Source organism: Pongo abelii, chromosome 2 (genome assembly GCF_028885655.2).
Source record: "Pongo abelii isolate AG06213 chromosome 2, NHGRI_mPonAbe1-v2.0_pri, whole genome shotgun sequence".
Classification (NCBI taxonomy): domain Eukaryota; kingdom Metazoa; phylum Chordata; class Mammalia; order Primates; family Hominidae; genus Pongo; species Pongo abelii.
The window spans coordinates 206,846,933-206,873,732 of record NC_085928.1 but is presented as its reverse complement, the minus strand read 5'-3'; the positions used below and the strand labels follow the sequence as shown (position 1 = coordinate 206,873,732).

At 41.5% G+C, this 26,800-nt stretch overlaps 1 protein-coding gene and 1 pseudogene across 1 annotated transcript in view; both read left to right on the top strand.

The window, feature by feature from the left end:
• UBXN7 (UBX domain protein 7) overlaps positions 1–26,800 on the top strand; it is a 75,633-nt gene that overhangs the window by 24,877 nt on the left and 23,956 nt on the right. The window contains 4 exon segments of the mRNA NM_001132052.1: positions 850–997; positions 5,237–5,304; positions 14,617–14,682; positions 16,329–16,441. Coding sequence (NP_001125524.1) covers positions 850–997; positions 5,237–5,304; positions 14,617–14,682; positions 16,329–16,441 — 395 coding nt within the window.
• Positions 14,405–14,524, top strand: LOC112131276 (U6 spliceosomal RNA; annotated as a pseudogene).

The following is a 26,800-nucleotide window of genomic DNA, read 5'->3' as shown; positions in this document are numbered from 1 at the left end:
CAAATGAGTACATTTGTAATAGGGACATTTTTAAATGATGAAGATTGACATTTCTTACCAGATTTTTGACTTAGTTATGTCTTAGACAAAAAATGTTCCATCTCACTTCTTTGCCATTGGTATTAAAGATGCTTTTTTTTTTTTTTTTGAGACAGAGTCTCGCTCTGTTGCCCAGGCTGGAGTGCAGTGGCGTGACCTCGGCTCATTGCAACCTCTGCCTCCTGGGTTCAAGCGATTCTCCTACCTCAGCCTCCCGAGTAGCTGGTATTACAGGTGTGTACCACTATGCCTGGCAAATTTTTGTGTTTTTAGTAGAGATGGGGTTTCACTGTGTTGGTTAGGCTGGTCTCCAACTCCTGACCTCGTGATCTGCCCGCCTCAGCCTCCCAGGGTGTTGGGATTACAGGTGTGAGCCACTGTGCCCAGCCTGATGCTTTCTTTTTAACAGAAACAGAAATGCTAACTGAAATGTATTCTTTCTAACAAAGCATTTCTAACTTTCTAGAATGTAGTCTTTCATTTTTCTTTATCTTTTTTCAGCTTATTCCCAAATATATACTTTGGCCATTTAAATAAATGGCCAAAGAAATGGCCAAAAAATGGTTTATTTAGTTTTTGTTTTGTTATGAAGGATGATTACTCTTTAATGCTGCTAAATTCTTTTCTAGCTCTGTGTATTTCACTTCAAGAATGTGTACATTTTTTTCTAGCTCTGTGTATTTCACAAGAAAGTCATTCATTCTAAAAGGGAAAAATACTGTTAATTTACTTGGGAATTCTAATATGAGCTGAAAAAAGAGGCTGTCTTTTTTTTTTTTTAACGTTTTTCCTGTCTTTTTACTGTTTCAGGTGCAAGTGAAAGTGTAGGAAAACATATGCTTGAAGCGTGCAACAATAATCTGGAAATGGCAGTCACTATGTTTTTGGATGGTGGAGGAATCGCTGAAGAGCCCAGTACCAGTTCAGCAAGTGTCTCTACTGTCAGACCACACACAGAGTATGAATTTATTATGTGTTGTCAGGAGCTATCCATTGCCTAAATTAAGTAGTTGCATTTTTATCAAAGCTAGGTCGATTCTCTGGTTTTGAAATAAATGAAAGGCTGAAAGCCTCTGAAAAAGTATGAAGTGGAAATTTTTGTAGTTACATACTTTAAATTCTTTAGAGTACTGTCTTACTTATTTAATCCTCAAAGGAACCATGTAGGCTCTGTGAAGTCGGGGAGATGGGGTTGGTTGGAGTGTGTGGTGCTGCTCTGCTACGATTGGCCCGTGGCCAGCAGGGCCTGTGTGCCTCATGGCAGCAACAAACAAACAAAAACCTTATTGGATGGCATTATCAACATTTTACCAATAAGGAAGCAGAGGCATAGCCATTTCCCCAAGCTACACAGCAATTAAGTAGCAGTAGAGCCCGCCCACTAAAGCTCAGATTTCCCAATTTTAGATTTTTCTACATTGTCACAGAAATGTTTTGAGTTGCTATGAAAAATGCTTGAAGCTAGGCTGGGCGCGGTGGCTCATGCCTGTAATCCCGGCATTTTGGGAGGCCGAAGTGGGCTGATCATGACGTCAGGAGGTCGAGACCAGCTTGACCAACATGGTGAAACCCTGTCTCTACTAAAAAATACAAATATTAGCCAGGCATGGTGGCATGCGCCTGTAATCCCAGCTACTTGGGAGGCTGAGGCACAAGAATTGCTTGAGCCCAGGAGGCAGAGGTTGCAGTGACCAGAGATTGTGCCACTACACTCCAGCCTGGGTGACAGAGCAAGACTGTCTCAAAAAAATAATAAAAATAATATTGTGTAGAGTTTTTTTTTCTGTCAATGTTGGCCATGTATTTCGCTCCCAATATAGCTCAAACTTTTAACAGAAATCAGTATGAAAACCTAATATTTTTTTAAAAAGTCCAGGCATGGTGGCTCATGCCTGTAATTCTAGTACTTTGGGAGGCCAAGGCAGGAGGATGGCTTGAGCCCAAGAGTTTGAGACCAGCTTGGGCAATATAGCAAAACCCTGTCTCTACAAAAAATACAAAAATTAGCCGGGTGTGGTGGTACGCGACTGTAGTCCCAGCTACTTGGGAGGCTGAGATGGGAGGATCACATGAGCCTGGGAGGTTGAGGTTGCAGTGAGCCATAATTGTGCCACTGCACTCCAACCTGGATGACACAGAGTGAGGCCTCCTGTCTCAAAAAAAAAAAAAGAAAAACAAAAAAAAAGAAAAACAAAAAACCACCTAATACAGAAACTTGAATAGCAAATATTCATAGTTGTTTTGGGAGAGCATATTTATCCTCATTGTATAAAACATGTTTTCTCAATTGTGTTGAGAAATAGTTTTGATAAATGAATATCTTTTCCTAATGAATTCCCCTATATATAACTTGGCTTAGATAGTTTGTATTGCTAATTGATTAACATTTGATAATGGCTCCTAATTCCTAAAGTATGGTTTTCTTTATTCACTTTTTTCTGTTCCATCCTTCCATTCTTGGTAGCTGACAGTCTTGGTACAGATACCCTCAGATAATGTAGTAATCAAGTCTTTTCATGTAAGGACAACTGTACTGCTTAATCCACCCCTCTAATTGATGCATTTCATCAGATTAAAGTTTGTTTATAGAACAACTGAGTTGTCTGAGATTGAGACAATTATATATATATATATACACACACACACACACACACACACACACTGTAAAGCGAGGTATAACAATAATGGAAAGTTTTGTTGAGGTAAAAGTTTTCTTTCTTTCTTTTTTTTTCTTTGTTTTTTTTTTTTTTTGAGACGGAGTCTCTCTGTGTCGCCAGACTGGAGTGCAGAGGCGTGATCTCGGCTTGCTGCAACCTCCGCCTCCTGGGTTCAAGCGGATTCTCCTGCCTCAGCCTCCTAAGTAGCCAGGACTGCCAGCACACGCCACCACGCCCGGCTAATTTTTTTATTTTTTTAGTAGACACGGGTTTGCACCACGTTGACCAGGATGGTCCCGATCTCCTGACCTCGTGATCCACCTACCTCGGCCTCCCAAAGTGCTGGGATTACAGGCGTGAGCCACTGTGTGCGGCCAGTTTTCTTAAGATAATTAACTCTTTTTTTTAAAACACAGTCTTGCTCTGTAACTCAGACTGGAATGTAGGGGTGTGATCTCTGCTTACTGCTTTCAACTCACTGCAACCTCCGCCTCTCGGGTTCAAGCAACCTCAGCGCCTCAAATAGCTGGGACTATAGGCGCATGCCACCACAGTTGACTAATTTTTGTATTTTTTGTAAAGATAGGGTTTTGCCTTGTTGCCCAGGCTGGTCTTGAACTCCTGAGCTCAAGTGATCCACCTGCCTTGGCCTCTCAAAATGCTAGGATTGCAGGTGTGAGCCACCATGCCTGGCTGGCCTATTTCCTTTTGATGAAAGGATTGACAGAGCTTCCTCTTATAGATGTATCATCTGTTTCTTCAGATTATCGAAATTTTGTGTGTGAGCAGTAGGAAAGAGTACTTAACATAGTTTTGAATTATCCTTTTGTCTCTTGGTTTATTGGAAATTTCTTTAGCTGGTTGTTCTTTGATTACAGGATGTAATTGCTGACAAATGAGTATTCCTACTTCATTTCATAAAGAATGTTTTGGAGTTCCAACACTTAAAAACAAGATCTTTAGTTAATACTATTCAGAACACCTGAATGAAAACCATTGGCCGGGCGCGGTGGCTCACGCCTGTAATCCCAGCACTTTGGGAGGCCGAGGCGGGCGGATCACGAGGTCAGGAGATGGAGACCATCCTGGCTAACACGGTGAAACCCCGTCTCCACTAAAAATACAAAAAATTAGCCGGGCGTGGTGGTGGGTGCATGTAGTCCCAGCTCCTTGGGAGGCTGAGGCAGGAGAATGGCATGAACCTGGGAGGCGGAGCTTGCAGTGAGCCGAGATCACGCCACTGCACTCCAGCCTGGGCGACAGAGTGAGACTCCGTCTCAAAAAAAAAAAAAAAACCATTAGGGCTAACATAAATTTATATGGAATTTACGTGCTTATATAATAATACTTATAAGCAGGAAGATAATGAATTAGGAAGTTACTATTTGCTGTGAACATTAATCAGCAAAGTTCAATAGTTGAGTTACAACTGTAAAACAAAGTAATTTTTTTTTTCTTTTTCTTTTCCTTTTTTTTTTAGAGATGGAGTCTTACTATGTTGCCAAGGTTGGTTTCCAACTCCTGGGCTCAAGTGAGCCTCCCGCCTCCTCTCCCAAAGTACTGGGATTACAGGCATGAGCCACCATGCCCAACCTAAAATAAACTAATCTTTAAAGGCACACACCATTTTTACAGTATATCTAAATAAGTTTTTTCTTACTGGAAGAGATGGATTATCAATAAACCCTATGAATGTAAACTTTGAATAAAATAGGCTTTTAAAAGATGAGTAATTACTTTTTTTGTTCTGTATATTAGGATCTTTTTAGTAAATAATCCAAGATCATACGTGTTAGCCTCTTTCATAATTAGCATGAAATTCACTGCCTTTTTAAGTTTATTTTAATATGTCCTTGTGATTTAATTATTCTTTGATGTAGTAGTAATGTGATGTTGCTTCTATTAAGCCTATATTTTTCTGTTCATTTCTGCCTGATTTTTGGGGGGAAAATTTTTTTCTTTTTTTCTGACAGAATTTAAGGTAGGAAACTTGAAAGGGAAGGGGAAATTGTTTTTTTTCCAAACCATTTGAGCTATATATGCCAGGTACTCTTTTCCACTTGAGCTTTATGTGGAAACTATCTAAAACTCATTTATCAGCTGGATGCAGTAGCTCACGCCTGTAATCCTAGCACTTTGGGAGGCTGAGGTGGGTGGATTGCTTGAGCTCAAGAGTTCAAGACCAGCCTGGCCAACATGGCGCGACCCTGTCACTACTAAAAATATGAAAAAAAATTAGCCAGGTGTGATGGTGTATGCCTGTAGGCCCAGCTGCTAGGGAGGCTGAGGCACGAGATTCGCTTTAACTCGGGAGGTGGAGGTTGCAGTGAGCCAAGATCGTGTCGGTCCACTCCAGCCTGGGCGACAGAGTGAGACACTGTCTCCACCTCCCCCCAAAAAAAAATAGCAACAAAAGAACTTACTATTACTGTGCTTCTAAAAGTCACTAAGTTAATTTGAATATATTCATAGTATTTACAGAAAGCAAACAGGTAGCAGAAAACAGTTTTCATTTTTTATTTTCCCATTTTTTTTAATAGAGAAGAAGTTCGTGCCCCAATTCCTCAAAAGCAGGAAATACTGGTGGAACCAGAACCATTATTTGGTGGTAAGTTGACTTTTTTCCCTTAGCCTTATTTGATTTTGTTCTTTAGGGTTTTAATGAAACCATCAAAAGATGTGAAGGCTTGCTAGGAGACTGTTAGAAGTGTAGTGTCATTTCTTATTTTTTCTGTAGTCCTGTCAAGAAAGTTGCACGGTTGACTCACAAAGAGTGAAGCAGATGTTAAAAATTGATATTTGTTGGAAAATGCCAAAAGGAGGGACGTTAGCAAAAAGAATTGCTGCCTTGTAATGGGAATGAATAATGAAAAGATTCTGATTATTTTTATTTTCTGGATACCTACTTGACTGCCATATCCTTACTCTCTAGATATGCCTTACCTTCTCTCTTAATTTCTAGAAGTGCTGTTCCTCATGTGAAGGAAGGGCCCAGTAACCTCTCATTCACGTGAAAAATTGTGATATGAATCTGGATAGAGACTGGTGATAGAGAATGGGACATTTAATCAGATTAATTTATTGTTAAATAAGCATTTATTTCCCTTTTGTAAGCCAAAGAGTTTGTGTTAATCATGAGTTTATATAGAAAAAATACAAGATGGAATTATAATCTGCTTGGGCAGACCAAGACAGAAAACTGTATATAGTATATATTGGGAACAGTTAATGCAGAGAAATACTTTGTGTTGAGGTGGCTCACACCTGTAGTCCCAGCACTTTGGGAGGCTGAGGTGGGCAGATCACTCGAGGCCAGGAGTTCAAGACCAGCCTAGCCAACATGTCAAAATTCCATCTCTACTAAAAGTACAAAAATTAGCTAGGCATGGCAGCACATGCCTGTAATCCCAGCTACTTAGGAGGCTGAGGCGTGAGAATCACTTAAACCGGGAGGCTGAGGTTGCAGTGAGTTGAGATCGTGACACTGCACTCCAGTCTGGGCAGCAGAGTAAGACTCTGTCTCAAAATAAATAAATAAATACAGTTGAGTACAAGAGACATACAAATTTTTTTCCCTCAAACTTTTATTTTAGGTTTGGGGTACATGTGCAGTTTTGTTACATGGGTAAATTGTATGTTGCGTGGGTTTGGTGTACAGATTATCACCCAGGTAATGAGCATAGTACCCAGTAGGTAGTTTTTCTTCTTCTCTTCTCTCTTCTTTCTTTCCTTTCTTTACCTTTTTTTTTTTTTTTAAAAAATAGAGATGGAGTCTTGCTATGTTGCCCAGGCTGGTCCCAAACTCCTGGGCTCAAGCGATCCTCTGGCCTCAACCTCCCAAAGTGCTGGGATTACGGGAGTGAGCCACCACGCCTGGCTTATAGGTATTTTTTCCAATCCTCGCCCTCCACCCTCAAGCAGGCCCTGGTGTCTGTTCCCTTCTTTGTGTCGGTTTGTACTGAGTGTTTAGCTCTCTCTTATGAGAACGTGCGGTATTTGGCTTTCTGTTCCTGCATTAATTCAGGATAATACATATATAGCCTTCATCGGTAAACTAAGAGGAGGAAATATACGTTGTAACAAAAGGATGAATAAAATTATATGTATGTCTTTTGATTTGATAAAGTACTTTAGTTGAGAGTTTTTATGAGATAAATGTTTTTATTCATTTATTCATTTTTTAAATTTTTAGTTTATATATATATTTTTATTTATTTATATATATATATATATAGTAGAGACGGGGTTTCTCCATTTGGTCAGACTGGTCTTGAACTCCCGACCTCAGGTGATCCGCCCGCCTCGGCCTCCCAAAGTGCTGGGATTACAGGCATGAGCCACCGTGCCCGGCCGAGATAAACGTTTTTAATTTGGCAGCTTTGGTGTTTATTATAGCAAGAAACAAAAGAATATACTGTCTAGATTCAGAAATAAAAGGCGAGAGGAAAGCTGTAAAGTCTGAATACTGTAGTGTAATGAAGTGCTTTCTGGACTGCTCACTGCAGATAGTCATTATGCTGTTAATATACCATATTGCTCATAATTTTAAAATTATTTTATAATTTTAAAATTATAAATTATTTTATAATTTTAAAAATATAAATGCTAGGAATAGATTTGGAGCAAAAGAGTAATGCCCTTGGAAGCTTTATCTTCTCTTTATTGCAAGGAATAATACAGGGTCTTCGTAGGACTATAGGAAGTAAATTCTGTGCTGTATTGCTTTTGAACAGAGGCAAAAGAATTCCATTTGAAAGCCCCACTTTACTCTTTTTTTTTTTTTTCTTTTGTTTTACAGAGATGGAGTCTGTTGCCCAGGCTGGAGTGCAGTGACACAATCCTTGCTTACTGCAGTCTCAAACTCCTGGGCTCAAGGATTCCTCCCACCTCAGCCTTCTATAGGTGCATGCCACCACGCCTGGCTAATTGTTTTGTTTTGTTTTGTGGAGACAGGGCATTGCTATGTTGCCCTGGGTGCTATGGAACTGATTCAAGCAATCCTCCCGCCTTGGCCCTTGGCCTTGGCCTCCCAGAGTATTGGAGTTATGGGCGTGGAGTTATGGGCGTGGAGTTATGGGCATGAGCCACCACACCTGGCCGCTTATCTTATCTCTGAATTGATGTACAGTAAGGAGAACACGGAGAATGACTTTTTACAGTTAGGAAGTCATTCTTACTTTTCATTATTAGACGTTATAACTTGAAATGGGTCTTTAGATACTATTTTCTTAAGACAGTATTGATTTAAATCACAGTTCAGGTGTGGGCTCAGGTCCCTAATAGTCCCTTTCAGGTTGTCTGTAAAGTTAAAACAACTTACGTAATAATACTAAGGGTTTGTTTTTTTTTCCCGAGATGGGGTCTTGCTGTGTTGCCCCAGGATGGAGTGCAGTGGTTGCTCACAGGCGTGATCCCACTAGTGATCAGCATGGGAGTTTTGACCTCTTGTTTCCAACCTGGGCCAGTTCACCCCTCCTTAGGCAACCTGGTGGTCCCCCTACTCCCGGGAGGTAATTATATTGATGCCAAACTTGGTGTAGACACCTGACTGGCATAGCACACTACAGGCCAGAACTCTTAGGCTCAGGTGATCTTATCTCAGCCTCCTGAGTAGCTGGGATTATAGGCATGCACCATTATACTGGACATCAAATTATTTTCATTGTGGTGACATTTAGACTGATAGTTCAGAAACAATGATGAGTCAGACTGCTGGCATCTTGGTTGAATTCATGCAGTGGCTTCAGACTGTATCACTAGATAGTGAATTCTTCACTGCTGCATACTTGAAGTTTACAAAAAAATTTAAAAGGCAGGGCCAGGTGCAGTGGCTCATTCCTGTAATCCCAGTCCTTTGGGAGGCCACAGTTGAAAAGATCACTTGAAACCAGGAGTTGGAGAGTAGCCCAGACAACATAGGAAGACTCTTATCTCTACAAAAAATAAAAATAAATTCGTTAGGCGTGGTGGCACGTGCCTGTAGTCCTAGTTACTTGGGAGTCTGAGGTGGGAGGATTGCTTGAGCTTAGAAGTTCTAGGCTGCAGTGAACTATGATCATGCCACTGCACTGCAGCCTGTGTAACAGAGTGAGGCCCTGTCTATAAAAGAAAAATAAATAGGACAGTTGCAGTGGCTTACACCTGCAATCTCAACACTTTGGGAGGCTGAGGCGGGAGGATTGCTTGAGCCCAGGAGTTTGAGACCAGCCTGGGCAACATATTGAGACCCCAACTCAAAAAAAAAAATTAATTAATTTAAAAGCAGTTTTCTTTAATAATGTTCTTGATGAAGCAATAAAAATGATTAATTTCATTAAATCTTGACCCTTGAGTACACAGTTTTAAAATATTGTTTGAAATAGGATGTATGCACAAAGCACTTTGGCATAATGAAGTACTATGATTACCTTAAGGAAAAGCACTTGTGTGATTGTTAGAGTAGCGAGCTGAACTAGGTAGCTTTTTTCATGGAACATTCTTTTTACTTGAAAAATTACTGACAATCAGTTTACACTTTGACAGTTGGCATTTTCTTGAAAATGTGAGCTTGTTACTTCAATACAACTGAGAGTGTTTGTTATCAGTGATTTTTAAAAAGAGGTTTGGCCGAACGTGGTGACTCACACCTGTAATCCCAACACTTTGGGATTACTTTGGGAGGCTGAGGCGGGAGGATTGCTGGAGCCTGGGAGTTCCACACCAGCCTGGGCTACATAGGGAGACCCCCATCTCTACAAAAAAATTAAGAAAAAAATGAGCTGGGTGTGGTGGCACATGCCTGTAGTCCCAGCTACTGAGGAGGCCGAGGGGTGAGAAGATGGATTGAGCCTGGGAGGTCAAGGCAGGAGCCGTGATTGCACCACTGCACTCCAGCCTGCTGATGACAGACCTCATCTCAAAAAAATGATAAATTAAAAAAGAGCTTTCAGGCAAAAAACAGGATTTTAGAAAATTTTTTGTACCCACCTTTGTGAGCTTGATACTTTCCCAGTACTTGAAGGCTTTCTGATAAGATCAGTGGTGACATGAAACAGATGATTTTTAAAATACTGTGTAATGAAACCATTAATATTTGAAATGTTTGCATTACTCAGTAAACAAATATTTTTGAATAACCAATGCATGATACTACAAAATTGTGCATAGGTAAAAGATCCATTCAGACTGCGAGATGAATTGTATTAGATATTTATTGCTGAGTGAAAAATTGTTCCAAAATTAAACTGCCTGAAAAAAACAAATGTTTGTTATCTCAGTTTCTTTGGGTCAGCAATCTGGGTGTGGCCTTTGGTTAGGATCTCCTACAAGGATGTGGTCAACATGTCAGCTAGGCTACCATTCATCTCAAAGCCTGAATGGAGGAGGATCTCCTAAACTCATTCATGTGGCTATTGCCTGGGGGCATCCATTCTTAACACAGAGCAAATGAGAGAACCAGAGAGGGCAGCCCAAAATGGAAGACGCTGTCTTTTTGTAATTTAATCTGGAAGTGAAATCCCATCACGTCTACCACAGTCTGTTCAATCCTGCCTGTACTCAAGGTATTCACACACAGGTTATCAATACTGGGAGACAGGGAAAATTGGGGGCTGTCTTAGACACTGCCTACCACATAGTACAGTGGGTTTTAATGAAACAGTATGAAAAACTCATTGATAAGATTTCAGATTCCACTTTGCAGCTGTCCTCTAAGAAACTACCATTGGTTAAGTATTGGTGTACTTATTAAAGAAGAATATCCACAATCATCTAAGACTTTAAAACACTCCTCCCTGATGGGTATGGTGGCACAGGCATGTCGTCTCAGCTACTCTGGAGGCTGAGGCGGGAGTATGGCTTGAGCCCCAGGAGTTCTTGGCTGTAGGGCCCTATGCTGATTGGGTATCTGCACTAAGTTCGGAATCAATATGGTGACCTGCCGGCAGTGGAGGACCACCAGATGACCTAAGGAAGAGGAAACGGAGCAGGTGCAGATCAGTGGTGGGATTGTGCCTGTGAATAGCCACTGCCCTTCAGCCTGGGCAACATGGTGAGACCCCCATCTTTTAAAACAAAAAGCCCACTCCTCCCTTTTACAACTGTGTGTCTGCGTGAGAGTAAATTTTAATTGTCTTTCTATACGTGAACTAAAAGAATAGCAGCAGATCTAAAGCAATGCAGAAGCAGATCTGAAGATCCAGATGTCTTCTCTGAAGCCAAATACAAACAGATATGTGGACATGTAAAACAGTGCCACTCTTCTCACTATATTTTTTCTCCACCTGTCCCTCCCCTATGCTGACTTTGAAGCTCCTGAATCTCTTTTAGCTCTTTATAGCTTAGTCTCTTTGGCTTCAGTGACCAGTACTTCTATTATGTGGGCAGTAGAGTGAGGACAGAGGACTGATGTTTGCTTGTAGCAGATGGCTTGGAAGAGCCAGGAGACCACATTGAAAAGGCAGGTAGCAGTAATAGTCCGAGGGCTAGAGGTGGTGTGGTTTGAGGAGAGGTTTTTGCTTAGAAATAGGGTAAATGAAGGGAAGACAAATGGGAAGAGGGTTATTAGCCCAAGAAGTAAAAGGAATTGGGTAGAAGGATAGTAATAAGAGGAACTAGTGAGTATATCCAGATCGGTGCCTTATAGAGAAGGGGGAGGTTGGAAAGGTGATGTGGAATATTGACTAACCTACCTTTGGCAGTTTAAAAGTAGAAGAAAATTACCTTTTATGTGCTACCTTCCTAATATACTTTTTAGGCAGCTATTCTTATTCTAAGACATCCTTGGTTTCTTTTTTTTTTTTTGAGATGGAGTCTCGCTCTGTGGCCCAGGCTGCAGTGCAGTGGTGCGATCTTGGCTCACTGCAAGCTCCGCCTCCTGGGTTCACGCCATTCTCCTGCCTCAGCCTCCCGAGTAGCTGGGACTACAGGCGCCCGCCACCACGGCTGGCTAATTTTTTCTATTTTTTAGTAGAGATGGGGTTTCACCGTGTTAGCCAGGATGGTCTCAATCTCCCGACCTCGTGATCCGCCTGCCTCAGTCTCCCAAAGTGCTGGGATTACAGGCGTGAGCCACCGTGCCCAGCCTCCAGCCAGTTTCTTAATTGTTACAGTTAAAAAGTATCAGATATCTAGTTATTTTTAAAAATTTATTTATTTATTTTTTTTTTAAGAGACAGGGTCTCAGTATGTTGCATAGATTGTGCTCGAACTCCTTGGCTCAAGCGATCCTCTCACATCAGCCACCTGGGCAGCTGGGACTATAGGCGCATGTCACTGCACCAGGGCCAGATAACTAGTTTTAGAGGCGTTCTTTGGCAGGCTATGTTATTCCTGCTAGAAGCCATGTACATTTGAAATAGGAGCTCTTGATCAAAAATAGTTCCAAGATTGAAAAGTGTGACATTTCTTGCTTTTTCTTGAATAGAAATGAAGAAAGGAGGGAGGGAGGAAGGTAGAGAGGGACACAGGGTGCAATATTTAAATTAAAAATAAAATTCATGCCAGGCTCAGTGGCTCAATCCTGTAATTCCAGCACTTTTGGTAGCTGAGGCGGGTGGATCACTTGAGGTCAGGAGTTTGAGACCAGCCTGGCCAACATGGTGAAACCCCCTCCCTACTAAAAATACAATAATTAGCTGGGCGTGGTGGCACACGCCTGTTGTCCCAGGTACTAGGGAGGCTGAGGCAGGGGAATGCCTTGAACCTGGGAGGCAGAGGTCCCAGTGAGCTGAGATCATGCCACTGCACTCCAGCCTGGGCAACAGAGTGAGACTCTGTCGCAGTAAATAAATAAGTGAATTAATTCAGGCTGCGCGTGGTGGCTGGTGCCTGTAATCCCAGCACTTTGGCAGGATGAGGTGGGAGGGTTCCTTGAGCCCAGGAGGGCAATATAGTGACATGCCTGTCTCTTAAAAACAAACAGACAAACAAAAAACTGAACGTGGTGCTGCACACGTGTAGTCCCAGCTGCTTGAGAGGCTAAGGCAGGAGGATGGCTTGAGCCTAGGAGGATGGAGTCTGCAGTGAGCCATGACCACACCACTGCACTCCAGCTGGGCAACAGGGTGAGACGCTGTCTCAAAAAATAAAAACATGACAGTGTATTACAAAATCCCTTTTCCCAGAGATGATAATGTGATTGTTTAACATAAAAACACATACATATACACAGGAATGATATGCATATGAATATGTTTTAAACAAAAATGAAGTTTTTAATATGTTCTGCATTTTTTTTGTTGCTTTGTTTTGCCTTTTACTCGGTAGTTCTGGATACAAATAATTATCCTGTGTAATCACAAACACGAGTTATTGGGAAAGATGTTTTGACACGGGTTAAGGAGATTCTGTAGTCTCTGTCTAATCTTGATACTAATCGTTTATTAACAGATAATTATTCTGGTTACATGCTGGCCAGCCTTGCCATAAGCCAACTTAGTAACTTACCCATGTTGAGGGAATCATGAAAAGCCTTTATTTATTGTAATGTACATAAATGATCTGGTAATTTGTTTAGGTTTAAGAACACATAGATATAGGAAGATAACATTTTGATTCTAGCATTCTACACCTTATCTGTAAAATACTTAAAGACAGGGTAATAGACACTCTACAGGGGTAGTGGAATACCTTAGGTGGATCTGTTTACTTTTCTGTCATTAAACCATTGTGTAACTGTGAAAAAAATTTCCAAAATTAAAGATGTTTTTTGTCTTTATGGTTGTGCACGTGGGTCCAATCCAATCCCTAAGAAATAGTCCTTAAGTCTTACGGTTTAGAATGTAGAGTTACTCTATACAACAGGGCAGTCAGATCCCAAAGACTAACCTGAATTGGATATCTGCAGCATGTGTGTGGCTTCATCTCTATGTGGCATCATCCTCAAAATCTTTCTTCCTGATAATCACCACTTGGATATTAAGATAGTAACCTTTTTTTTTTTTTTTTGAGACGGAGTTTCACTCTTCTTGCCCAGGCTGGAGTGCAGTGGCGTGATCTTGGCTCGCTGCAACCTCCGCCTCCCAGGTTCAAGTGATTCTCCTGCCTCAGCCTCCCAAGTAGTTAGGATTACAGGTGCATGCCACCACACCTGGCTAGTTTTTTTGTATTTTTATTAGAGACAGGGTTTCATCATGTTAATCACGCTGGTCTCGAACTCGACTTCAGGTGATCCACCTGCCTTGGCTTCCCAAAGTGCTGGGATTACAGGAGGCATGAGCTACAGCGCCTGGCCAGGATAGTAAACTTTTTTTTTTTGAGATGGAGTTTCTCTCTTGTTGCCCAGGCTGGAGCGCAATGGCAGTCTTGGCTTACTGCAACCTCTGTGTCCCAGGTTCAAGTGATTCTCCTGCCTCAGCCTCCCAAGTCGCTGGGATTACAGGCATGCACCACCACACCTGGCTAATTTTTTGTATTTAGTAGAGACGGGCTCACCATGTTGGTCAGGCTGGTCTCAAACTCCTGACCTCAGGTGATCCACCTGCCTCGGCCTCCCAAAGTGCTGGGATTACAGGCATGAGCCACCATGCCCAGCCTATAGTAAACTTTTTACACAAGTTTGATTAAGTCTGTTTTAACTGGGCCTGAATTTTCTCATTTGTAATACAAGATGACTGGATGGAAGATGTTTGGATTAATTATACATGAATGATTTGAAAGTTTTTAAACTTTTTTATTTTTTGAGGGAAGGCACCATTATGAATCTTGAGTGTTTTAAAACAAGAAATACTGTGCTCGCTTCGACAGCACATTTACTAAAATTGGAACGAGACAGAGATTAGCATGATACAGAGATTAGCACAGCCCCTGCGCAAGGGTGACGTGTAGTTCGTGAAGGGTTTCATATGTTTTATTAAAAAAATACTTTTAGATAAGGACATTTTTAGAATTAAGTTTCAAAATTAATTTAAAAATTTTTCAATTCTGTTTTTTCTCCCCAAAGCTCCTAAAAGACGACGGCCTGCACGTTCAATTTTTGATGGTTTCCGGGATTTTCAGACTGAAACTAGTAGGTATCTATGGACCAGTTTATCATCTCCCTCTTCTCTTCCTATTAAAAAGACAAAGATGATTACTATTAGGCCCAATTACTTTTAAGTTTTCACCTTCTTTAAAAAGTGAAATTATGGATCCAGAATGTGATTAATTCTCCCCTGAGCTAAATTGTTCCAAATTCTAACCTATTTGGTTATAGAAAAATAGTAAAGGAGATGGAGATAATGTAGGAAATATGGTAATTGATAAACTTAATTCGCTTGTGAATACACACTTAAAATGCTTACTATAATAAAATAAACTGATGTCCCTCAGGATCCTGATTTCTGTCAATGAAAGGAATACATAATGAAAATGGTTATTGTAAGAGATTGAAAAATAGGAAAAACCACGCCACCCAAAGCAGCCACTATTAATAGTTTGGCTACAGTTATTTGAAATATTTTTGTGTAATAAGTTAGAATGAGAATCTTGGTCTTATACTTTTAGAGGATTTAGTATTGATGTAGCAATGGAATCCTAAAGAAAGGACAGTTATGTTAAGAGGATATATGAGAAACCTTTGGACCATGCTTGATTTTGTAGTTTATTTATAATGAGTTCATTGAGGCACAGATAGGTCTTGTAACTTTGGAGAGAATTGATGGGGAACCTAAACTGACTCAAGTCATCTAGGGAATCTTGTGTCCTTCCAGTGGAAGGTGACAACAGGGTCATCATCTCTACTGTCATAATCTTTTTTTATTATTACTATTTATTTTTGAGATGGAGTCTTGCTCTGTCACCCAGGCTGGAGTGCAGTGGCGTGATCTCAGCTTACTGCAACCTTCACCTCCCAGGTTCAAACGATTCTCCTGCCTCAGCCTCCCGAGTATGGCTGGGACTACAGGCTTGTGCCACCACACCCGGCTAATTTTTGTATTTTTAGTAGAGATGCGGTTTCACCATGTTGCCCAGGCTGGCGTTGAACTCCTGACCTCAGGTGATCCGCACATCTCAGCCTCCCATAGTGCTGGGACTACAGGCATGCGCCACTACACCTGGCTAATTTTTTTTTTTTTTTGAGATGGAGTCTCACTCTGTTGCCCAGGCTGGAGTGCAGTGGTGCGATCTCTGCTCACTGCAACCTCTGCCTTCAGGGTTCAGGCTATTCTCCTGCCTCAGCCTCCTGAGTAGCTGGGATTACAGGCATGCTCCACCATGCCCATGCCCGGCTTTTTTTTTTTTTTTTTTGTATTTTTAGTTGAAACGGGGTTTCACCATCTTGGCCAGGCTGATCTCAAACTCCTGACCTCAGGTGATCTGCTGACCTCGGCCATCCAAAGTGCTAGAATTACAGACATGAGCCACCACACTCAACCTCTCCCATGTTACAGTTAGTTTCTGAATATGTGAAGAAGTTACTTTGATTATGTGAATATTTTCAGTTAATTTTCTTTGTATCCTTGGGATAGGGAATACCACCAAGTCTTAAGATTCCTGTTATCTCCCTTTGCATTTTTTTTTTCAGAGTCAACATTAGATCTTTGTATTTGAGGTCAAGCATATTGACAGCAGTTCCTTCAATTGACAGAAGTTGTTTTTTTTTTTTTTTTTTTTTTTTTTAGTGTGATTCACAATTATGGCTAACTGAAACTTTTTCATCCTTCTGTATTATAGTTCGGCAAGAACAAGAATTAAGAAATGGAGGAGCTATCGATAAGAAATTAACTACCCTTGCAGATCTATTCCGGCCACCCATTGATTTGATGCATAAAGGCAGCTTTGAAACAGTAAGTTGTTGGAGAGTCAGTGCCTTAACTATGAATGCTTTTGCATTTTCAATGCCTTTTTAAAAAAATTACTTGTTTTAGAGGCAGGGTCTCGCTCTGTCATCCAGGCTGGACTGCAGTGACACAATCATAGCTCACTGCAGCCTTGAACTCTTGGGCTCAAGGGATCCTCCCACCTCAGCCTCCTGAGTAGCTAGGGCTACAGGCATGTGCCACCACACTCAGCTAATTAAACATTTTTTTTTGGTAGAGACAGGGTCTCACTGTGTTGCCCAGGCTGGTCTCGAATGCCTAGCTTCAAGCAATCCTCTTGCCTCGGCCTCCCATACTGCTTGGATTATAGGTGTGAGCCACTGCACCTGGCCTTCAGTGACATTTTTTATTTTTATAAGAACAAAAAACCATTGTCAGTGTATAGGGAATTGGCATTATAATAGGTATATCTACATGATATGCTTAAAGGTTACATTGATTTATATTTCTACCAGCAATATATGAAATACATTCCTACCAGCAATATATGAAATATATTTCTACCAGCAGTATATGAGATTGTTTGATGAAATCCTTTTATTAGCCTTGTGTGGTGTCATTTTAGAATCTTTGCCATTTTGATAGCTTTTTAAAATATCTCACTTGTTCATATATCTTTGACTACTACTGAGAATAGTGTGTGTGGTTTGTTAGCCATTTGTAAATTGTTGATAGGTGTCTTTTGTCTATATTTCTGTGCGGATCCTAGTGTGTTTGAAAAGAATATCTCTAATTGGAGAACACATTCACCCTCAGTTCTTCTTGGTTTTATCATGACTAAACCCAAACAAAAACTTTGCAGAGTATGTTTACTTGGTTGTCTGCTAACTTGTAGACTTACTTAGGGCAGAGGAAAGATCATTCTTTTTAATAATCCTTGGGACCCATTCTCTTGCATTAGGAGGAACACATTATATGTTAAATGAAGGAGTTTAGTAAAGATTTTAGATACTCTTCTGTTGAGGTGTTCAAACAGCTTGCCTTTTCGTGTTGATTAACATGTTAATGCTCTTTTGAATTACAATAGCATTTCCATAGATGTAAATCAGTTACATTTCAGTTGAGTCTTTTTTTTTTTTCCTTGAGATGGAGTCTCGCTGGAGTGCAGTGGCACGATCTCAGCTCACTGCAACCTCTGCCTCCCAGGTTCAAGTAATTCTCCTGCCTCAGCCTCCTGAGTAGCTGGGAAAACAGGTGCACACCAGCACACCTGGCTAATTTTTTGTATTTTTAGTAGAGACGGGGTTTCACCATATTGGCCAGGCTGGTCTCAAGCTCCTGACCTTGTAATCCGCCCATCTCAGCCTCCCACAGTGCTGGGATTACAGGCGTGAACCACCGCGCCTGGCCTTCAGTTAAGTCTTACCTGTTAGGACCCTGTAGGCCAAAGAATAACTGCAAGAATGATGTGTATCAAACCCGACAGGTGCCCCAAACTAACTACTACTTGGGAGGCTGAGGTGGGAGGATCCCTTGAGTTCAGGAGTTTGAGGCTGTAGTGTGTGATGATCATGCCTATGAAAACCACTGCACTCCAGCCTGGGCAACATAGTGAGACCCTATCTTTCCATTTTCTTTCTCTTTTTTTTTGAGACAGGTTCTCATTCTGTCACCTGGGATGGAGTGCAGTGGCAAAATCATGGCTCACTGCAGCCTCCAACTCATGGTCTCAATTGATCCCCTGGTCTCAACCTCCCAAATAAGTAGGGCTACAGACACCCACTACCACACCTGGCCAATTTTAAAAATATTTTGTGGAGAGGGGGTCTTGCTGTGTTCCCCAGGCTGGTCTCAAATTCCTGGTGTCAAGTGATCCTTCTGCCTTGGTTCCCAAAGTGCTAGGATTACAGTCATGAGCTGAGACCCCATTTCTTAAAATAAACAACCAATGTATATCAGCTGCATATTTGAACGTGTTATGATTATTTTTTTTAAAATGTGTCCTTTGATATACTTTTACACTGTCATACATGAAATATTTAGGAGAAGGAATTTCAATGTAAGCTTGTGTGTTAGTTTGCTTGCATTGCTAGAAAGGAATCCCTGAGACTGGGCAATTTATAAAGAAAAAGATATATTTTGACTTGTTTCTACAGGCTGTATAGAAAGCATGATGCTGACATCTGCTTCTGGTGAGGCCTCAGGAAGCTTGCAGTCATGGCAGAAGGCAAAGGGGAAGCCGGTGTAGCACATGGTGCGAGGAGCAAGGGGTCAAGCCATTCACCAGGGGTCTGCCCCCATGACCCAAACACCACCTACAAGGCCCCACCCTCAACACTGGGGATTGCATTTCAGTGTGAGATTTGGAGGGGACAAATTTCCAAACCATATCAGCGTGCTCTCCGGTTTCAATTTTCTGAATCAGAAAACCTTGAAAGTGGTTTGGCTGCATGTAACAGAAAACCCAAATGATGATAAGTTGACCAAACAATGCTTTATTTTTGTCAGTAATAAGCCTAGAGTTGAAGAGATTATTAGTGTTCATTCATAAGCTCAAAGATGTCAGGTTAGATGTCTCCTCAGTTTTCTTCATCTTTCCCTCATGGTCTCAACATGGCAGCTGCCTATCCTTTCTAGTATTCTGGTGATACTACAGTCATTGAGAGAGAGAATAGCAGCAATATGAAAGGCAGAAAAGGATCTTAGTTTGTTTTGGCGTGTTTTCTATTTTTATTAGCTTATGAGTTGCTCTAGGACGTAATGCAGTAACTAAGCTTGATTTAGTTTGGTCACTTTGGAGTGAAAAAGCAGTTACTCTTCTGCTTGCTCATTAAGGGAAAATACGAATCTCTTTTGATGTTGTCCCCTGAAATTTAAGTTATATCACCTTTTTTGCCTTGTATTTCATGGCCTGTGTTTACAGCAGTCCATTTTTTTTTTCACGGATAATATTATACTTAACCATCTGCAAGACTTTAAATGAAATAAACATTCCCTTCCAAAAGCAGGTATTTCATTATGGTTAATGATACATGTATTAGTTTTATAAAAATAAGGGAGATAACATGCAAAATTAAGTCATTGAAGTTTAGAAAGATAAATGTTAAAACTTAGAGGGATACTCTTTGGCTGGCCAAGGAGGGCCCATAGGTTTGTTCCTCGTGTTAGATGTGGATGTGAGCCGCAGTTTTGCAGGTTAGAGGCTAGAGGTAGGTCATGTTCAAGGATTCCTTCTGGCTTACGCTAACCAGATGAGAGAGACTGATTAATTCACTTGTTCACTCAGTACGTATTCATTGAGGCCTTGTGTTGCAGGACGTAGTTCTAGGTGATCAAGACTGCATGTGAGAGAGACTGGGAAAAAAACAAACAGTAGCTTATTTATTTATTTATTTTATTATACTTTAAGTTCTAGGGTACATGTGCACAACGTGCAGGTTTGATACATAGGTATACATGTGCCATGTTGGTTTGCTGCACCCATCAACTCATTTACATTAGGTATTTCTCCTAATGCTATCCCTCCTCTAGCCCCCCAGCCCCCGACAGGCCCCAGTGTGTGATGTTCCCTGCCCTGTATCCAAGTGATCTCATTGTTCAATACCCACCTATGAGTGAGATCATGCGGTGTTTGGTTTTCTGTCCTTGTGATAGTTTGCTGAGAATGATGGTTTCCAGCTTCATCCGTGTCCCTGCAAAGGACATGAACTCATCCTTTTTTATGGCTGCATAGTATTCTATGGTGTATATGTGCCACATTTTCTTAATGCAGTCTATCATTGATGGACATTTGGGTTGTTTCCAAGTCTTTGCTATTGTGAATAGTGCTGCAATAAACATACGTGTGCATGTATCTTTATAGTAGCATGATTTATAATCCTTTGGGTATATACCCAGTAACAGGATTGCTGGGTCAAATGGTAATTCTAGTTCTAGATCCTTGAGGAATCGCCACACTGTCTTCCACAATGGTTGAACTAATTTACACTCCCACCAACAGTGTAAAAGCGTTCCTATTTCTCTACATCCTCTCCAGCATCTGTTGTTTCCTGACTTTTTAATGATTGCCATTCTAACTGGCATGAGATGGTATCTCATTGTGGTTTTGATTTGCATTTCTCTGATGACCAGTGATGATGAGCATTTTTTCATGTGTCTGTTGGCTGCATAGATGTCTTCTTTTGAGAAGTGTCTGTTCATATCCTTTGCCCACTTTGTGATGGGGTTGTTTGTTTTTTCCTTGTAAATTTGTTTGAGTTCTTTGTAGATTCTGGATATTAGCCTCTTGTCAGATGGGTAGATTGCAAAAATTTCTTCCCATTCTATAGGTTGCCTGTTCACTCTGATGGTAGTTTCTTTTGCCATGCAGAAGCTCTTTAGTTTAATTAGATCCCATTTGTCAATTTTGGCTTTTGTTGCCATTGCTATTGGTGTTTTAGTTGGGAAGTCTTTGCCCATGCCTGTGTCCTGAATGGTATTGCCTAGGTTTTCTTCTAGGGTTTTTATGGTTTTAGGTCTAACATTTAAGTCTTTAATCCATCTTGAATTAATTTTTGTATAAGGTGTAAGGTAGGGATCCAGTTTCAGCTTTCTACCTATGGCTAGCCAGTTTTCCCAGCACCGTTTATTAAATAGGGAATCCTTTCCCCATTTCTTGTTTTTGTCAGGTTTGTCAAAGATCAGATGGTTGTAGATGTGTGGTGTTATTTCTGAGGCCTCTGTTCTGTTCCATTGGTCTGTATATCTGTTTTGGTACCAGTACCATGCTGTTTTGGTTACTGTAGCCTTGTAGTATAGTTTGAAGTCAGGTAGCGTGATGCCTCCAGCTTTGTTCTTTTTGCTTAGGATTGTCTTGGCGACGTGGGCTCTTTTTAGGTTCCATATGAACTTTAAAGTAGTTTTTTCCAATTCTGTGAAGAAAGTCGTTGGTAGCTTGATGGGGTTGGCATTGAATCTATAAATTACTTTGGGCAATATGGCCATTTTCAGGTATTGATTCTTCCTATCCATGAGCATGGAATATTCTTTCATTTGTTTGTGTCCTCTTTTATTTCGTTGAGCAGCGGTTTGTAGTTCTCCTTAAAGAGGTCCTTCATATCCCTTGTAAGTTGGATTTCTAGGTATTTTATTCTCTTTGTAGCAATTGTGAATGGGAATTCACTCATGATTTGGCTCTTTGTCTGTTAATGGTGTATAGGAATGCTTGTGATTTTTGCACATTGATTTTGTATCCTAAGACTTTGCTGAAGTTGCTTATCAGCTTAAGGAGATTTTGTGCTAAGATGATGGGGTTTTCTAAATATACAATCATGTCATCTGCAAACAGGGACAATTTGACTTCCTCATTTCCTAATTGAATACCCTTTATTTATTTCTCTTGCCTGATTGCCCTGGCCAGAACTTCCAACACTATGTTGAATAGGAATGGTGAGAGAGAGCATCCTTGTCTTGTGCCGGTTTTCAAAGGGAGTGCTTCCAGTTTTTGCCCATTCAGTATGATATTGGCTGTGGGTTTGCCATAAAAATCTCATTATTTTGAGATATGCTCCATCAATACCTAGTTTATTGAGAATTTTTAGCGTGAAGGGCTGTTCAATTTTGTCGAAGGTCTTTTCTGCATCTATTGAGATAATCATGTGGTTTTTGTCTTTGGTTCTGTTTATATGATGGATTATGTTTATTGATTTGCATATGTTGAACCAGCCTTGCATCCCAGGGATGAAGCCGACTTGATCATGGTGGATAAGCTTTTTGATGTGCTGCTGGATTCGGTTTGCCAGTATTTTATTGAGGATTTTCGCATTGATGTTCATCAGGGATATTGGTCTAAAATTCTTCTTTTTTGTTGTGTCTCTGCCAGGCTTTGGTATCAGGATGATGTTGGCCTCATAAAATGAGTTAGGGAGGATTCCCTTTTTTTCTATTGATTGGAATAGTTTCAGAAGGAATGGTACCAGCTCCTCTTTGTACCTCTGGTAGAATTGGGCTGTGAATCCGTCTGGTCCTGGACTTTTTTTGGTTTGTAGGCTGTTAATTATTGCCTCAATTTCAGAGCCTGTTATTGGTCTATTCAGAGATTCACCTTCTTCCTGGTTTAATCTTGGGAGGGTGTATGTGTCCAGGAATTTACCCATTTCTTCTAGATTTTCTAGTTTATTTGCATAGAGGTGTTTATAGTATTCTCTGATGGTAGTTTGTATTTCTGTGGGATCAGTGGTGATATCACCTTGATCATTTTTTATTGCGTCTATTTGATTCTTCTCTCTTTTCTTCTTTATTAAGTCTTGGTAGTGGTCTATCCATTTTGTTGATCTTTTCAAAAAACCAGCTCTTGGATTCATTGATTTTTTGAAGGGTTTTTTATGTCTCTATCTCCTTCAGTTCTGCTCTGATCTTAGTTATTTCTTGCCTTCTGCTAGCTTTTGAATGTGTTTGCTCTTGCTTCTCTAGTTCTTTTAATTGTAATGTTAGGGTGTCAATTTTAGATCTTTCCTGCTTTATCTTGTGGGCATTTAGTGCTATGCATTTCCCTGTACACACTGCTTTAAGTGTGTCCCAGAGATTCTGTTACGTTGTGTCTTTGTTCTCACTGGTTTCAAAGAACATCATTGTTTCTGCCTTCATTTCGTTATGTGCCCAGTAGTCATTCAGGAGCAGGTTGTTCAGTTTCCATGTAGTTGTGCAGTTTTGAATGAGTTTCTTAATCCTGAGTTCTAATTTGATTGCACTGTGGTCTGAGAGACAGTTTGTTATAATTTCTGTTCTTTTACATTTGCTGAGGAGTGCTTTACTTCCAACTATGTGGTCAATTTTGGAATAAGTGTGATGTGGTGCTGAGAAGAAATGTATATTCTGTTGATCTGGGGTGGAGAGTTCTGTAGATGTCTATTAGGTCTGCTTGTTGCAGAGCTGAGTTCAGGTCCTGAATATCCTTGTTAACCTTCTGTCTCATTGGTCTGTCTAATATTGACAGTGGGGTGTTAAATTCTCCCATTATTATTGTGTGGGAGTCTAAGTCTTTTCTTTGTAGGTCTCTAAGGACTTGCTTTCTGAATCTGGGTGCTCCTGTATTGGGTGCATATATATTTAGGATAGTTAGCTCCTCTTGTTGAATTGACTCCTTTACCAATATGTAATGGCCTTCTTCATCTCTTTTGATTTTTGTTGGTTTAAAGTCTGTTTTATCAGAGACTAGGATTGCAACCCCTGTGTTTTTTTCTTTTTGGAGATGGAGTCTCGCTTTATGGCCTAGGCTGGAGTGCAGTGGCGCGATCTGGACTCACTGCAAGCTCTGCCTCCTGGGTTCATGCCATTCTCCCTCCTCAGCCTCCCGAGTAGCTGGGACTATAGGTGCCAGCCACCACGCCCGGCTAATTTTTTGTATTTTTAGTAGAGACGGGGTTTCACCGTGTTAGCCAGGATGGTCTCCATCTCCTGACCTCGTGATCCGCCTGCCTTGGCCTCCCAAAGTGCTGGGATTACAGGCGTGAGCCACCGCGCCCGGCCAACCCCTGCGTTTTTTTTTTTGCTTTCCATTTGCTTGGTAGATCTTCCTCCATCCCTTTATTTTGAGCCTATGTGCGTCTTTGCATGTGAGATGGGTCTCCTGAATACAGCACACCGATGGGTCTTAACTCTTTATCCAATTTGCCAGTCTGTGTCTTTTAATTGGGGCATTTAGCCCATTTACATTTAAGGTTAATATTATTGTGTGTGAATTTGATCCTGTCATTATGATGTTAGCTAGTTATTTTGCCCGTTAGTTGATGCAGTTTCTTCCTAGCATCGATAGTCTTTACAGTTTGGCATGTTTTTGCAGCAGCTGGCACCAGTTGTTTTTTTCCATGTTTAGTGCTTCCTTCAGGAGCTCTTGTAAGGCAGGCCTGGTGGTGACAAAACGTCTCAGCATTTGTTTATAAAGGATTTTATTTCTCCTTCACTTATGAAGCTTAGTTTGGCTGGATATGAAATTCTGGGTTGAAAATTCTTTTCTTTAAGAATGTTGAATATTGGCCCCCAGTCTTCTGGCTTGTAGGGTTTCTGCAGAGATATCTGCTGTTAGTCCGATGGGCTTCCCTTTGTGGGTAACTCGACCTTTCTGTCTGGCTGCCCTTAACACTTTTCCCTTCATTTTAACCTTGGTGAATCTGACAATTATGTGTCTTGGGGTTGCTTTTCTTGAGGCGTATCTTTGTGGTGTTCTCTGTATTTCCTGAATTTGAATGTTGGCCTGCCTTGCTAGGTTGGGGAAGTTCTCCTGGATAATGTCCTGAAGAGTGTTTTCTAACTTTGTTCCATTCTCCCTATCACTTTCAGGTACACCAATCAAACGTAGATTTGGTCTTTTCACATAGTCTCATATTTCTTGGAGGCTTTGTTTGTTTCTTTTTACTCTTTTTTCTCTAACCTTGTCTTCTCACTTTATTTCATTAATTTGGTCTTCAATCACTGATACCCTTTCTTCCACTTGATCAAATCAGCTATTGAAGCTTATGCAAGCGTCATGAAGTTCTTGTGCTATGGTTTTCAACTCCATCAGGTCATTTAAGTTCTTCTCTACACTGTTTATTCTAGTTAGCCATTCATCTAATCTTTTTTCAAGGTGTTTAGCTTCCTTGCGATGGGTTCGAACATCCTCCTTTAGCTCGGAGAACTTATAACCAACCTTCTGAAGCCTACTTCTGTCAGCTTCTCAAAGTCATTCTCCATCCAGCTTTGTTCCATTGCTGGCAAGGAGCTGCGATCCTTTGGAGGAGATAGGCGCTCTGATTTTTAGAATTTTCATCTTTTCTGCTCTGGCTTCTCATCTTTGTGGTTTTATCTACCTTTGGTCTTTGATGTTGGTGACCTACAGATGGGATTTTGGTGTAGATGACCTTTTTGCTGATGTAGATGCTGTTCCTTTTTGTTTGTTAGTTTTCCTTCTAACAGTCAGGTCCCTCAGCTGTAGGTCTGTTGGAGTTTGCAGGAGTTCCACTCCAGGCCCTGTTTGCTTGGGTGTCACCAGCAGAAGCTGCAGAACAGCAAATATTGCTGCCTGAGCCTTCCTCTGGAAGCTTCGTCCCAGAGGGGCAGCCGCCTGTATGAGGTGTCTGTTGGCCACTACTGGGAGGTGTCTCCCAGTTAGGCTACACGGGAGTCAGAGACACACTTGAGGAGGCCATCTGTCCGTTCTCAGAGCTCAAACACCATGCTGGGAGAACCACTGCTCTCTTCAGAGCTGTTAGACAGGGACGTTTAAGTCTGCAGAAGTTGTCTGCTGCCTTTTGTTCAGCTATGTCCTGCCCACAGAGGTGGAGTTTAGGGGCAGTAGGCCTTGTTGAGCTGTGGTGGGCTCTGCCCAGTTCAAGCTTCCCAGTCGCTTTGTTTACCTATTCAAGCCTTAGCAATGGTGGATGCTCCTCCCCCAGCCAGGCTGCCGCCTCACAGATCAATCTCTGAGTGCTGCGCTAGCAGTGAGCAGGGCTCCACGGGTGTGGGACCTGCCAAGCCAGGCACGAGAGAGAATCACCTTGCCTGCCAGTTGCTAAGACCTTGGGAAAAGTGCAGTATTTGGGTGGGAGTGCCCCGTTTTTCCAGGTAGTCTGTCACGGCTTCCCTTGGCTAGGAAAGGGAAATGATTTCCCTGACCCCTTGCGCTTCCCAGGTGAGGCGGCGCGCTGCCCTGCTTCAGCTCGCCCTCCGTGGGCTGCACCCGCTGTCCAACCAGTCCCAGTGAGATGAACCAGGTACCTCAGTTGCAAATGCAGAAATCATCCGTCTTCTGCGTTGATCATGCTGGGAGCTGCAGACTGGAGCTGCTCCTATTTGGCCATCTTGGAACACCCCACCACAAACAAACAGTAGCTTAAGCAAGATGGAAGTCCAGGCTGTTAGAATGATTACCTCTGTAAAGTTATTAGAGTTGGAGAATTTTTTTCTGTCTTGTTCTGCCATCCCCTAGGTCTTGCTTGCCCTTGTCTACATGAGTCAACTTGGCTTACCACCATGTTTGCTTACTAAACAGCATGGAAGGCTCCTCTGCCTATGGAGTGGCTGTTCTTCATTCCTTCACATTTTTTTTTTTGAGATGGAATCTCGCTCTTTCGCCCAGGCTGGACTGCAGTGGCGCTATCTAGGCTCACTGCATGCTTCACCTCCCAGGTTCACTCCATTCTCCTGCCTCAGCCTCCTGAGTAGCTGGGACCACAGGTGCCCACCACCACGCCTGGCTGATTTTTTGTATTTTTTAATATAGACGTGGTTTCACCGTGTTAGCCGGGATGGTCTCGATCTCCTGACCTCGTGATCCGCCCGCCTTGGCCTCCCAAGGTGCTGGGATTACAGGCGTGACCTTCACATTCTTAATAAACCTGCTTTCACTTTACTCTATAGACTCGCCCTGAA